This window comes from Setaria italica, chromosome I (genome assembly GCF_000263155.2).
Source record: "Setaria italica strain Yugu1 chromosome I, Setaria_italica_v2.0, whole genome shotgun sequence".
NCBI lineage: Eukaryota > Viridiplantae > Streptophyta > Magnoliopsida > Poales > Poaceae > Setaria > Setaria italica.
In genome coordinates this window covers 1,895,052-1,908,403 of record NC_028450.1, presented here as the reverse complement: position 1 = coordinate 1,908,403, position 13,352 = coordinate 1,895,052, and the positions used below count along the sequence as shown (strand labels likewise).

The 13,352-nt window shown below is 42.1% G+C and overlaps 2 protein-coding genes across 2 annotated transcripts; both read left to right on the top strand.

Annotated features, from left to right (window-relative positions):
- Window positions 1-5,163: 5,163 nt before the first annotated feature.
- LOC105913932 (vegetative cell wall protein gp1-like) lies at window positions 5,164-7,308 on the top strand. Its single transcript, XM_012844376.1, has 5 exons — window positions 5,164-5,514; window positions 6,347-6,424; window positions 6,592-6,651; window positions 6,721-6,786; window positions 7,225-7,308. The coding sequence occupies exons 1-5, from the start codon at window positions 5,164-5,166 to the stop codon at window positions 7,306-7,308; spliced, it is 639 nt and encodes a 212-aa protein (XP_012699830.1).
- A 1,180-nt stretch (window positions 7,309-8,488) lies between these two features.
- On the top strand, window positions 8,489-9,836 carry LOC101766412. The gene has a single exon (XM_022823723.1). The coding sequence runs from the start codon at window positions 8,509-8,511 to the stop codon at window positions 8,992-8,994; it is 486 nt and encodes a 161-aa protein (XP_022679458.1). The 5' UTR covers window positions 8,489-8,508; the 3' UTR covers window positions 8,995-9,836.
- Window positions 9,837-13,352: the final 3,516 nt, after the last annotated feature.

Here is a 13,352-nt window from a genome sequence, read left to right as displayed (position 1 = left end):
CCGTGAATAGTCCACACGATGCACTGCGAGTTTATTTGTATTTACACAAGTTAGGAAGTACTAATTATGGGAACCCGAGTATATTGACAGGTGTTGATGTGCTTGTACTTGTCAGTCTGGATTGTCTTTTTGATGCATTCAATGACTGGCCATTCTTTGACTTGGGTGTCCTTCCACCTATGTTCTTTGATCAATTGCAGGTCTGCAAGGCGTGTCATACAGTTCTGCAACCCTTGCAACTGAGTTCAATAGAATCATCAGTGGTTGAGGTAATCATGTATAATTTGTTATTAAGTAGTCGGTATCAGATTATTAGTGTATCACCAGTTGATGTAGTTGTGGCCGGCGAGTGGCAGTCCCCTTGGAGTCAAGTACCTGAACGACACTCTTACGACCATTGATGACCACCAAATACCAATGACAATCTTTAATGTTGATTGGAAAGAAGACCTAAAAAACTTATTTCATTAGATGTTTGCCTGCATCAAATCAACTATTTATAGATGTAACAGGATGCAAGCTGTACCATGTCATTGTTGAGATAAGTTAATGTTCGATATAAACGGAAGTTGCCTTCTTCTTTATTTCGTAATGAGGTGATGGTATCCCCACATATCATGTTGGCATTGTAAGTTGTCTCTAGATAGGCATATCCATCTTCCCTTTCGTTGATACTAGGTTGTGCTTTTAATATTCAGATGTAAGCATTCATAACCTTTATTTGCAAGTTAAACTTCTTTAGATTGTATTGTTGAAATAGGAACATTTTTATGTAGAGATATACTAACCGAATTGTTCAGGAACATTTCACTGTTGAGAAGGCACTCTAGATCCTTCTTTGTTGCTGTGTAAAAACCAATATCAACCAAAACTTTATCCTATGATGTTGAATTGATGTACTGGACAGTGGACAACTCATCTGCATTGATCAAATACTCTGCGGATAATAGTTAGATGACTAATATTATCTATGTATTGGTAAAGAAATTCGCACGGAGTAGTACCATTTGACGTGCTATCAGTTGATAGCGGTTCATCAGGCATCGCAACATCTGGGATCTCTTCTTTTTCCTTGTTCTTGTTGGGTCGATGACGTTTTGTGCCAATACTGTACTCATACTGGATGTTTGTTTGTTGGATGGGTTTTTTTTGACGTTTCGATGGATTCCTCGCTGTAGTTTTGTGCTTTGGTTGTTCCTTATCCTCCTTTATGTTGATTTCAGGCTTGCCTATATATGTCTCCATCGCCTCAAGCACGACATTTGTAGGTTCTACCACTGCCCTTGATTCCTGCAAGTTAGCAACGGTGCAAATTATGGTAGTCGAGCTCGGAACTGAATGAAGGTATGCCAAATAATATGGTAACAGACTTACACGTTGTTCTTGTATTGTATCATCGAACCGCTTGTTAAGTGCATTGAACCTGTCATCAATTTGATTTGATAGTAACCTGTACTGATTGGTAATGAACTCTTGAAGTTCCTGCATAATTTTGTGATTGCTATCAGCTTATCCCTGGTCCGGTTGTTCTGATGTTGTGTGGCATTGGGGGATTGAGCATGAGTTGTTATGTTTATGTCTTGTAATGTCATGGACAATCTGACATAGAATAGAAATAAGGATTTTGTTAGTAGCTGCTGGGGTTTGTATAAAGTAATGAGATGGTTACTGATGTCCGATATTCCTTTACCTTCCCTTCCCCAAAATGATGGTTGCGTGCTACTTTGCATCGTTCTTTGGCTCTCTTTTCATCCCAATATTGCATAAGTGGTTTGTCCCCTCCAGGCTGTTCCAATGTAGGGTAAATATGAGACATAGACACCTTCTCCCATACCAGACCTGTAGTTAAAAAAATTATAGTTGTTTTTGCTGTGAATATAAAAATAGTGTCATGAAGCTTTGTTCAATATATGCAATGTACATACCTGCAAAAGAACTAGATTTCCTTTAAGATTAGCTGCATTTACCTCCCTGAATTCCCGTATGCTTCTGATCAAGAAATTAAGAACCAGGCTGCTCTAGTTCAGGTTCTTGATATTATCAATTTCTTCAACGAGCCCAAGATAATCTGATTTGACGTATGGCTGTAGTGTTGGGCACAAGTAAAAACCAATGGTGTACAGCACAAATATGCGAATAAAGTCATCACCATAGGTTTTGTTCTTGCTTAAATATTCCCTCAACTCCGATGAATAAATTTTAGTAGAATCATTCCATGTGTACTTGTCAAACAGACCAGGTACATGTTTCTTTGGAGGCTCCTTTATTTCATCGCCTTGGGATGGAAGGCCTAGTATATGCTCAACATCTTTGATGGATATTTTCACCTTGTTTTCTTGAATGTTGAATTCTTCTTTGTCTAAGTCGAAACTGTCCGCAATCTCCTTGCATAGCTCGCGTCGAATCTCTATGTCCTTAAGCTTAAGTAAAGAACCAAATCCTGCTTTCTCAACAGCATCCTTTTGTTCTTGGTTCAACACGTTTATAATCTCTACTAGTAATTTCTGCGAGCATTTACATGTACCCTGAAGGAAAATAATAATTAGGGATGTTTTTCTGTAGCTTATGTGAAGGTCAGGTATGTTTCTTGTAATTGGTATTGATCTTTTTTTTTCAATAAACGTATTAATAGTCTGCTATTTCCTTTGTAGGTGTTGATTTAATATTAATGTGTAGATAGTTTTGATCATCACTGCCGGGTAACATACTCCTTTAAAATTATATTCTGATTTCCCCCACTTAGCATATAATAACTCCCCTGTTTTCCTCAATCTGATTAATTGGCTCAACAAATGTATTGGAAAAAGAAAGTATAGGAGGTTTTTTGTTCTAATGTCTACTGCCCTTGTCTTGGTAAGCTCATGTTCGCTTACAGTTGTACAATGCCTGATAGGTTGTCTGCTATAGATGCTTACATAATTCTTTACCTTGTCATTCTTGTTAAGCATGTTCCCAGCATCAAGTGCATTCTACAGATAGTCACTCCCATGCATTGAATTTGGTCATCATAATTGCAGAGAGCATTTTAGTCATTGTCCTTTTCATCCTAGTTGACCATTGACATGTCTGCATGATTTGTGCAATTTCGGCCAGCTTATCCTACAGTCCGCAATTGGAGTACTGGTGCTAGTGCTATGCTTTGTTGAGCGGAAGGAATTATAGTGGCACGAACACAGTATATTCACCCAACCTAGTGCTTTTCAGTATGGTCGCATATATTCACCCAACCTAGTGCCAATGAGCTTATCAGGATGGGATGGATCGAAATATTTCTAGAGCTTCGTCGTCTGGTTACCAGTGTCTTTTATATATTGACTGCCGGTTCGGTATGCCACTGTCTCTGTGCCAACTTTTGTGCAATCAGAATGACACTATGCACCTACATGTATGATCTCTTTGCTCTTGTTTAATCATTACCCTCGCGTAGCACTAGTTCCTTCTTCTAAGTTGTTTTTCATAGCAGGCAAGAAGACTTACACGGCTTGTAGAGCTTGGTTGCTTCTTGATCTGCCTTGGTGGCTCAAAATTGGTTGAACGAATCTGGTCCTGTTCAGTTTTTTTACATGTCATGTCGTATTGATAAAACTGATCATAAACTTTATCGTTGTAGATGAGATTGAACTTACTGGATTGAATGGGAGAGATGTAATTGGAACAATTAGCGCAGGTGGTGCATGCTCCTTCTGTTGCGTAGGTGGTGTATGGTCCTGCTCTTGTGTGTCAGGATTGATGGGTGGCACCGAAGAAGTAGCTCCGTCCACATCCATGGTGGCTGAGTTGTCTGATGTGAAGCAAGATAGTAAACTGCAGCTGCCTGCTGCAGCTGCCTTCTACTCTTCCTGGCTGCTGCAAGATTGACTAGCTAGAGAAGGTTAGAGATGTCCGTGTGAACCAAGATTGTTGTCTGTGTGAGTCCGTGTGAACCAAGATTGTTGTCCGTGTGAGTCCCTGGGAACCAAGATTGTTTTTATTATCTCACGTCAAGTGTTAGTTTAAATTAGGTGCTACGATATTCAAACATGAAGAGTTAGTTTAAATTAGGTGATGTGATATCCTCACGTGAAGAGTTAGTTTAAATATCCTCACGTGAAGAGTTAGTTTACATTACGTGCTGTCGCTGATCGGCCCGTATCATATCATTAATTAGTTTACATTGTGAGCTATCAACGGATGAAGGCCAGGCCCTTTCGTAATTAAAATATAGCGTGTAATTAGCGTGAACCAGCCGGTGGATGAGCTATCAACGGATGGAGGCCAGGCCCTTTCGTACAAATAAATATAGCGTGAACCAGTCGGTGAAGGGTACAAATAAATTTATTAATGCACATGTAATTAATGTACACTAGTATTCTAGTGGATTAGGCAGTGGGTTTTGGCTTAAAAGGGCATGGGTTCGATCTCCTTGACGAATTTTTTCAAGTCGCCATTTTTTTAACTTTTTTTTATTTTGCAATATTTATCGTTACTTTAGTATATAAACACTCAATAATTTTGTATACAAAAAATCATTAGAAATTTTTTTGAATGTTACCATTTTTTGTAAATTAATGTAATTTAAAAATTATGAGCTTAAGTTTCTATATAGGTTTTCCAAGGTGTCATGTACCACATTTGATCCCGAGAGGTACTTGACAGGTCACTATGTCAATCAAAACTGTTTGGCACCTTTGGCCTGTCATTCATTTGCCTATGTCCCATGTTCCTCTACATAGCATTGTAGGTAGTACGCAATACCACCACCAAAAGTGAGATTAGATCAGTAGCCTCTTGTTAGCCCATTTGACTTGCCATGCAATTGTCTATGTACCATGTTCCCCTACATGGCCATACATGTACTCTTGAAGACCACAAGTCACAAAGCAGGCGCCTTCATCTAACACAAACATAATGACACAAACTACATGGATTATGAAACTATATTATTGTTTTTTAAATTATGACACAAACTATAAGGTCATCAATAAAGTTTTCATGTAAGTTTAAAATTGAAACAAAGTATATCATTATTCTTGAATTATGAAACTTAAATTGTCACAAACTATTTTTCTTTTTATATTATCATAAATTATAAACTTTATAGATGGTGTTACATGCAATAATATAGTTGTTAGTGAATTTCGCCCTAGGCTGAATTTGAGAAACGGCCCGGCCCAACAACACCTAATGCCTCTACGAACCCTAGATCCCTTCCGCCCGACTCATTCCACCCTCACCCCGCATCGCGCCGCCCCCGTCGCCCCGCAGCACACCGCCCCCCGCCCCGCATCACGCCTCCCCGTCGGCGCTCGCACCGCGCCGCCCCCGTCGCCCCGCAGCGCGCCGCCCCCTCGCCCCGCACCGCGCTGCCCCCGTCGGCGCTCGCACCGCGCCGCCCCCGTCGTCGCCCCGCAGCGCGCCGCCCCCGTCGCCCCGCATCACGCCGGCCCCTCCACCGCCCCCTCGCCCCCTCGCACCGCACCCGCGCACGCCAGGGAAGGGCTCGCGTCGGTCTCCCTCGACTCGCTCGCCCCCTCAGCAATTTACTTCTCTCCTTTTCTTATTCATTTTTTCCTTGAAGGAACCCCATGAATATCAAGCCTAATTGATTTCTAAATTCCTACATGCTTATACTGAGAAAGAGGACAGCAACAAAATGGGCAAGATGGATATAGATTATCAGGTAAACTTCTTTCTTTCTTTTTTGAATCCAGGCCTTCCCCATTCCCATTACTACTACTCTTTCTTCTACTCGTCCTGCTCCACCTCAGCAGCAGTCTACTCTTCTACCTACACATCATAGTTCTTTGTTTATTATACCCCTTAGAATTAACCTACACATCATAGTTCTTCGTTTATTATGCCCCTTAGAATTGTGAAATGTGAAGCAGTTTGTGACTAGAGAACCATGGGCGCGTATTTCTACTTGACACTTACTTTGGAACTAGGTCATTTCCCTCAGATTTGATTTGACTTGTATTAATGTATTGATCTTTTCTGATGGTGGCATGTGGATAAGAAAATTATATGGGATCCAATTGCTACCCAAGTGTTATGCACCTGTTGCGTAGAAATAATGAAATTAAATAACATTGAGCCTAATCCCAAGCTCAAGTTCACAAAGCATGAGTTATACATTCTGAAAGAAAAGATGCTGACAAGATTAGGAGTTTTACTCACCATTGAACAAATGGTGAGTAAATTGAAAAAAATGAATAGAATATATAAATTATACCAACAATTCCAACAAGAGTCTTGTGATGTGAAGCATTGGAAAAAAATAAAGGTATTTGCTATTCAATTTTGATTTGTACAATATGATTGTGTGATTATTATTATTTTCTATAATTTGTGTTTGTTCTTTTTTCAGGATAGGGATGCTGAAGTTAGAAAAGAGGGACATGAAATACCAAACAGAAAACTTCTACAAAGAATGTTTGGTGATGAGGTATAATCTTATGTCTTATTTTTACATTGTATATTTGCATGCTTTAAAAAAAGAACTTATTTTCACCCTTTTAACAAGTGTTTTCTTTTTGATAAAAAGAACTTATTTTCACTGTTTTAACAAGTGTTTTCTTTTTGGTATCTAAAATTAGTGTTTGCTTTTTATAGAATGCAGAAGCAAAAATATTGAACCAAAAACATGATTTATTGACTGCAAGGCCAATAGAGGTATGAGTATATCTGATCACGTATCTCATGCTTATCCAATATGGTTTGCTAAAATTTTCATTGCTATAGGAGGCCTACCAGCAACAGATACAATCATTAGAAGTTAAACTCTCAACTATTAATGAAGAATGGAAGGTATGTTCTTCCATTTGTACCTCTTTTCTTTGAAAATTTCTTTTTTTCCACTTTACATTTAATATCATAAAGTGTTCATATTACATAGATGGTACATCACTGTCCATTCTCCTAAGAACATTGATCTTAGTACATTAATTTGAATATTATTATTGTTGTTGTTGCAGCTATGGGAGGCAAAAAGAGTTGAGAAGGAGGCATCTCTCAATGAAACAATATAAATAGAGCAGAAGAAACTGTTTCGACTAGACACTCAAATACAAATACAAACTATTTTCCTTAGAATATTAATTTGAACAACAAATACAAACTGTTTTCCTTGGTTTTCATCAATCTTCCTTCAGTCTATACATATTTAAGCACACAATGTTTTCATATTCATCTGTTGTTGTTATAACCGTTTCTTGTTTATATTTACAATGTATCTTTCTGTTTCAGGGAAAGAGAGGTATTGAGAAACAGCCTTTCCATAGTCCTGACTTCATTGCTGAAACAATGGCTTTAAATTTTTGGATCATGTAATTTATTATTATTTTCGACTTCAATGCATGTACTTTCATTTTATATTTGTGATAAGTAGTTCAAATCGAATCAGGGGCAAGCACCTCTACTTATAGGTCCTCATGATCATTGTGGTGTTGCCATGTGGCAATTTTCACACCATTCCATACCAAATATCCTAACTCTAGAACCCTCCTCATTCTTATCTAATTTTTTATATTTCTACCATGCTAAAATATCTAGTTCTAGAGTATTCTACACTTCACCATGAAGCATGGCAACTATAGCTCATGGATTCTCTCCAATTTTCTAGAACCTTCTTGCCATGATTTTATCCTTATATATGATAAAGTTAGTCTCTTAAGTAAAGTACAAATGGTTTGACAAATTATTTTTATGAAGTTATGTTAATCCAAATAATTGAGAAAGTTTTTTCCATGAGGATCTAATAATTCGATTTGATATGTCAAATTTTAAATACAAAATTAAATTGTGGGCACAGGTATTTGAAGTCAACTTTAGATAACCAAATATGCAATTTGTAATTTGTAAGATCAGGATCGAGATGATACCCGAAACTAAATTTAGAATTTCCAAGTTTGGAGCTCGGAGTAACACGCGAAGCAAGTTTAGTGAACCAAACATACAATTTGCGAGTTTATAAACCGGGATAGCTTAACGTGGCAGATGATCGTTTACTTTATCAAATCACCGTTTCCTAGCTCCTTCCTTGGACTTTACGTTCACTTGGAAATTTGATAAACTCGTGTGTTCAAGCAGCAGTTGACCGTCAACGCCGAGGAGTCGCATAGCCTTTTCAGATTCCAGTTGTTCCCGTTCCACTCTCACTGCCCCTAAGCCCCACCACCACCCACATCCTCCCCTTCAAGTAGCAGGTCCACAGTTGACCAGTCCACGCTCACCTCTCGCTTCACCCCACCAGCTCGCCGCCCGCCACGCCGGAGCTGATGGAGCAAATCACCGTTTCCCTCCATCCTTGGCTTTTCGGTTCACTTGGGAATTTGATAAACTCGCGTGTTCAAGCAGCTGTTGACCGTCAACGTCGAGGAGTCGCGTAGCCTTTCGGATTCCAACTGTTACCATTCTACTCTCACGGCCTCTGGGCCCACCACCACCCACATCCTCTCCTTCAAGTAGCAGGTCCACAGTTGACCAGTCCACGCCCACCCCTCACTTCACCCCACCAGCCCGCCGCCGGCCATGCCGGAGCTGATGGAGATGATGGAGGAGATCGTGAAGCACCGTCCGCCGGAGCTGATGGAGGAGATTGTGGAGGAGGTGCTCCTCCGCTTCCCGTCCGAAGACCCCGCGAGCCTCGTCCGCGCCGCGCTCGTCAGCAAGCGGTGGTGTCGCCTCGTCTCCGGCCGCGGATTCCGCCGCCGGTTCCGCGAGTTCCACCGCGCGCCGCCACTGCTGGGCCTCCTCTGCAACCGCGCCGACGACGCCCGCTGCATCCCCACGTGCTCCTTCCGCCCGCCCCGCCGAGCGCCGCGGCCTGCGGGCCGCCCACTCGTGCCACGGCCGCGTCGTGCTCCACCACGCGCCCTGGGGTGGCGGCGACGCCCGGACGGATCTCCTCGCCGTATGGGATCCCATCACCGGCGAGCAGCGGGAGCTTCCCGTGGTGCCCCTGGCCCTGCGGACCTGGAACGCGGCCGTGCTCTGCGCCGCCGGCGACCGCTGTGACCATCTCGACTGCCACCGCGATCCTTTCCTCGTCGTCCTCGTGGGGACCTTCCACCACTGGACGCTCCCTTGCGTCTACTCATCCGAGACCGACACGTGGAGCGGCACCAACTTCGCGAGCTAGTGCTCCTATGGCTCCTTTGAGGTTGGGGACACTAGTGTGCTCGTCGGCGGCGCGATCTACTTCAAATGTCACAAGGAAAGAAGAATCCTCAACTATGATTTGGCGACAGCAGAAATGTCCAAGATTCGCCTACCAAAAGGCGCTGGCGAGGGTGTTGTGCTCATGGCTACAAAGGATGGCAGGCTTGGATTTGCCATCGTGCGATAGGGCTAGACTCTACCTTTCGTCAAGAGAGCATGGTCCTGATGATGGGGATGCAGGATGGGAACGAAGCAGGGTCATTGAGCTCGGTGCGCTACTCCCATATGGTGCCATCTTGCCTCAGGTGGCTGGATTTGCAGAGACCGGAGGTGGAGTCATTTTCATATGGACAGGTGCCGGTTTTTTCAGTATCGATCTGAAGTCTGGGAGGAGCAAGGAGGTAGGGGAGAGCTGCGGCTTCGATCGCTCTGTTGTTCCCTACATGAGCTTCAGCACTCCCGGTACAGATTTGATCGGTTTTTAATTTCTCCATTTGTAGAACGAGTAATATTTTAGTCATTAACATGAAAATATATATGGTCGGTTGTATATCTTCTGTTACTGTTATGGACCGTACCAGGAATTGACTAGATGTTCATATATTGAAAAAGGGAACTTTATTCATCCTTAGAATGTACATATAGAGAAGGAGAGATATTTACTATAAGGTTGTAATACCTACATGAGGCGGCGCAGTGCAAACATTATCCTCGTGCCCATCTTTAATGTTATATGTTCTTTAATTATCTCTGGTATGCTAATGTAATTTTATCATAATAGAAAATGCAAATGAGCTTGTCCTATATCTGGATTATTTTGATTCCATCCTTGTCTCTTAGTGATGTTGATATGTTCCCATTTACTAGATAATAACTTACTGCTCTTTCCTGTATGGTTAGCCATTAGCAGCAATTTGATGGCTCTTGTGTGATTGGTGAAGCGCAAATGTTCATTGTTGCAATCGATCCCTCATACTTTATGATCGATTTTTTTTTTCCTGCAGCTCTAAAAGCGGTCTCTACAGATGAGTGACCGGGAGCTGGTGCTTCAAGTGCATAGGAAGCTCAGATTACTAGTGCCGCAAGGTCTTCTGAGTCAAATCATGAGATTGATGTGTCGTGTGTGATTCCTCATGTATGAAAGTATGACATGGTGCAATTTCATCACAATATATTACTCCAGTAGTTTGGTTCAACTTGTTGATACTAGTGTTTGCTTGCAAAAATTCTCTATTCTATTTTTAGCATGTAACCATGGAAGGAAATTAGCCAACTACAGTTTTATTGCTTCGTTTTAGTATTTCTTGGAAATAGGTAGTAGGTTGTAGACAAATGATAAGGGCTATTTTTTATGCACTGGGAAGTAGGATCGGTGAAAAACCTTGAGCATGATCTTGAGGCCTTTGACTAACAACGTAGACAAAAAGAATGGTAACACATTAGTTTTAACTGTATTACAGAAATTGCGTAAGTATATTAATGGTCTTCAGCACAGAAGTGCTGATGCTAGGTTTAGTTTCATCAATGTTCAGGTTTCAGAGGCTGCTCTTGATGAATTTGTGAAGTCTTCACCAGATTGAGGCTATCCTTTCCAACATCAGCAGGCTTTTCCATATTGCTGAAATGCTGAGGGCATGCTACAGCTCCACATCTCTTCAATATCTTTTTTTATTAGGATGCAGCAAGGGGACAAGCCTGCATCCCTCCATTTTCATCGAAATATTCGACTACCGTTATGATTCCTGCTTGTGTCCAGAAAACATAATTTTGTCCACTTTCAGCCAAATATTCAACAACTGTTACGATGTCTATGCTGCAGCACTTTGAATTCAGACCTAGAAAATGATAGGTTAACATGAGCAAATCTCCAAGGAACACCTCGAACTGTTGAGAATACTAGCACAGCATGCTGTATCTGCAGCCTGAATAATTGGTGCCCTGAATCACAGAAGCAGCAGGAAAATAAGCACGTATGCTTACTCTGCAAAGGAAGGAGCTGAAATAAAATCTTCAGTTTCTTTACAAAATCTTGTACAAAGAAGTCTCAAACTTAATAATACAGAGATATTTTGACAGTAAACATTCTCGTGATGATACCGGAGCTGTGTCATATGCATTCGTTTCTCATAAAAAGAAAGATGGCAGTTATATCAGTTTCAAGTGTGCTGGCCAAGCATGAAGTTAACTATTACCAAGTCTCAGAATCCCATATAAGGAAACATTGATCTTAGGCTACAATCATGGTTGATTCACTGAATAAACAGAATAAATGACCATGGAAACTTGCTTTTCTATCACCGCAAACCTTCCTACTTGACCATGACTGAAACAGAACACTTCAAGCATCGGCTCGGCAAGATGTGGACAGCAGCATTGCTCAAGTTAATGGATTCATCGCTGCAGCCTCACTTGGTGGTTGCTTACAGCAGTATGATCTGAAAAATATAGAATGCACAAACGTAAGAACATCTGAAACTTTCCAATCCAGATATCTGCTTTGTGCTTATGTTTAGTGATGTACATTATGATGAAATGTGAATGATGATATCAGTGCTAAACAAAGTGAGGCTTTTCTTTGCTCTTTGAGTCCATCTTCCGTTAAAGATATTGTGTACATCCTTAGCTCGGATATGTCAATGCCACTTGACAACATGACGTGTTTCTATGGTGTTTGAATCCATCTTCTATGAGTGATTTTGCTAAGTGTGCCTATTAACTGGTGGAGCCGTGGATAATAAGTTAGTGCTGTTTTGTCAGTCATTAGAGGCAACTTGTTGGTCACCGTCAATGTTCATGTGGGCAGAGCAATTCCTCAATTAACTGATGCACTTCCATTTTGCAGCACTAAGTGCGGCCTCTATAGTGGAGGGATCAAGTGCAGGTGCATGAAGAACTCAAGTTTCTGGTGGAAGGTGTTCCTTAATCAAGAATGAAGTGTCTAGTAGTGATCATCATATGATTTTGTAGTGGGAGAGCTATTTTGCAGCTCATGATTTTGCAGCTGGTATTTTTCTGATGGCCTTCATGTTTTCGTATCTTTGCGTAAGGAATGGTTATTAATCTCATAGCTATAAAGCTTGCAGCTTGCTAGTTGATGTAAATCTTGCTTGTTCCTGTCTGCAAGATGGTGACTCAAGCAGCAGCCTACTCTATGTGCTTCAGGCTTCAGCTTTGTATGAATGTAGCTACTATTTCATCGAAACTACCGGTGCTTACCTAATTTTCATGCGTGCCATTTTAGTGCCATGGTTTGGTTCAGCTTCTTGTGTCTTGAAATTTGGTTGGATCACTACTGTACCTTATTTACCGAACCTGGAGCTGTGTTGCGGAATAATTTTTAATTACCGTGTACTTTCCGCGTGGCACATCTGTATTGTGAGTGTTGGAAGGAATGTGAATTGCAATTAACTCTGCAGTATCATGTGCAGCTATTGCTGAATTTGTTTGCTTGGTTTAACATTTGTTACAAATATTAGCTCAAGTGTGTTCTTCACTGAAATGCGGCTTTCAGCATTTGGCAAGGCGTTAGTGTGCAAGTGCAAATGAATTGAGCTTGCTGCAATGTGTTAATGTGCTGCTTCATTCTCTCAACGGACTAGCCACAAATGACTGACCTGCCTTAACCAGTTCTCCGATGAAACCAAGCTACACGTTTTTCTCTTGTCATTCTGTCACTTGCCAGGAGGCACCACCAGTATTCTGAAAAGCCATGTCAAAAATTTCATTTCCTTGCTGCATGTCATGGAGCTGTAGATTTCAGTTCTCATGGTGCCATTTCTCTTTTAGACTATCAATTATTTTAAATTTCGGTACGAGGATGGCTCTCGCCCGCTCTCGCTCCCCCGCTCACGGTCCCCACGACCAACCTTCGCCGGTGGCCACTCCGGCGCCGGCGACCACCTCCCGCTCGCCTCCGTCCAAGCTCTCCCCCCTCACAGCACCCTTCTACCCCGGCGGCGCTTCAGGAGGAAGGGGGAAGCAGGTTCGCTGGCAAGACGACTCCGACGACGACGACGCTTCCTTTTGCTCCTCGCCGCGACCCTCCTATCGTGAGATCCTCCTCCGCGCCCCGCCCTCCACAAAGGCGTCTGGCGCCACTACCGACGCCGCCCCTGCATCGCCGGCTGCCGCCGCTCCACAGTCCCCACGCAAGTTGGAGACGCCCGATGTCGGTTGCGTGACCCAGGCCGCTGGTCGTGATGACCGCCGTCCCC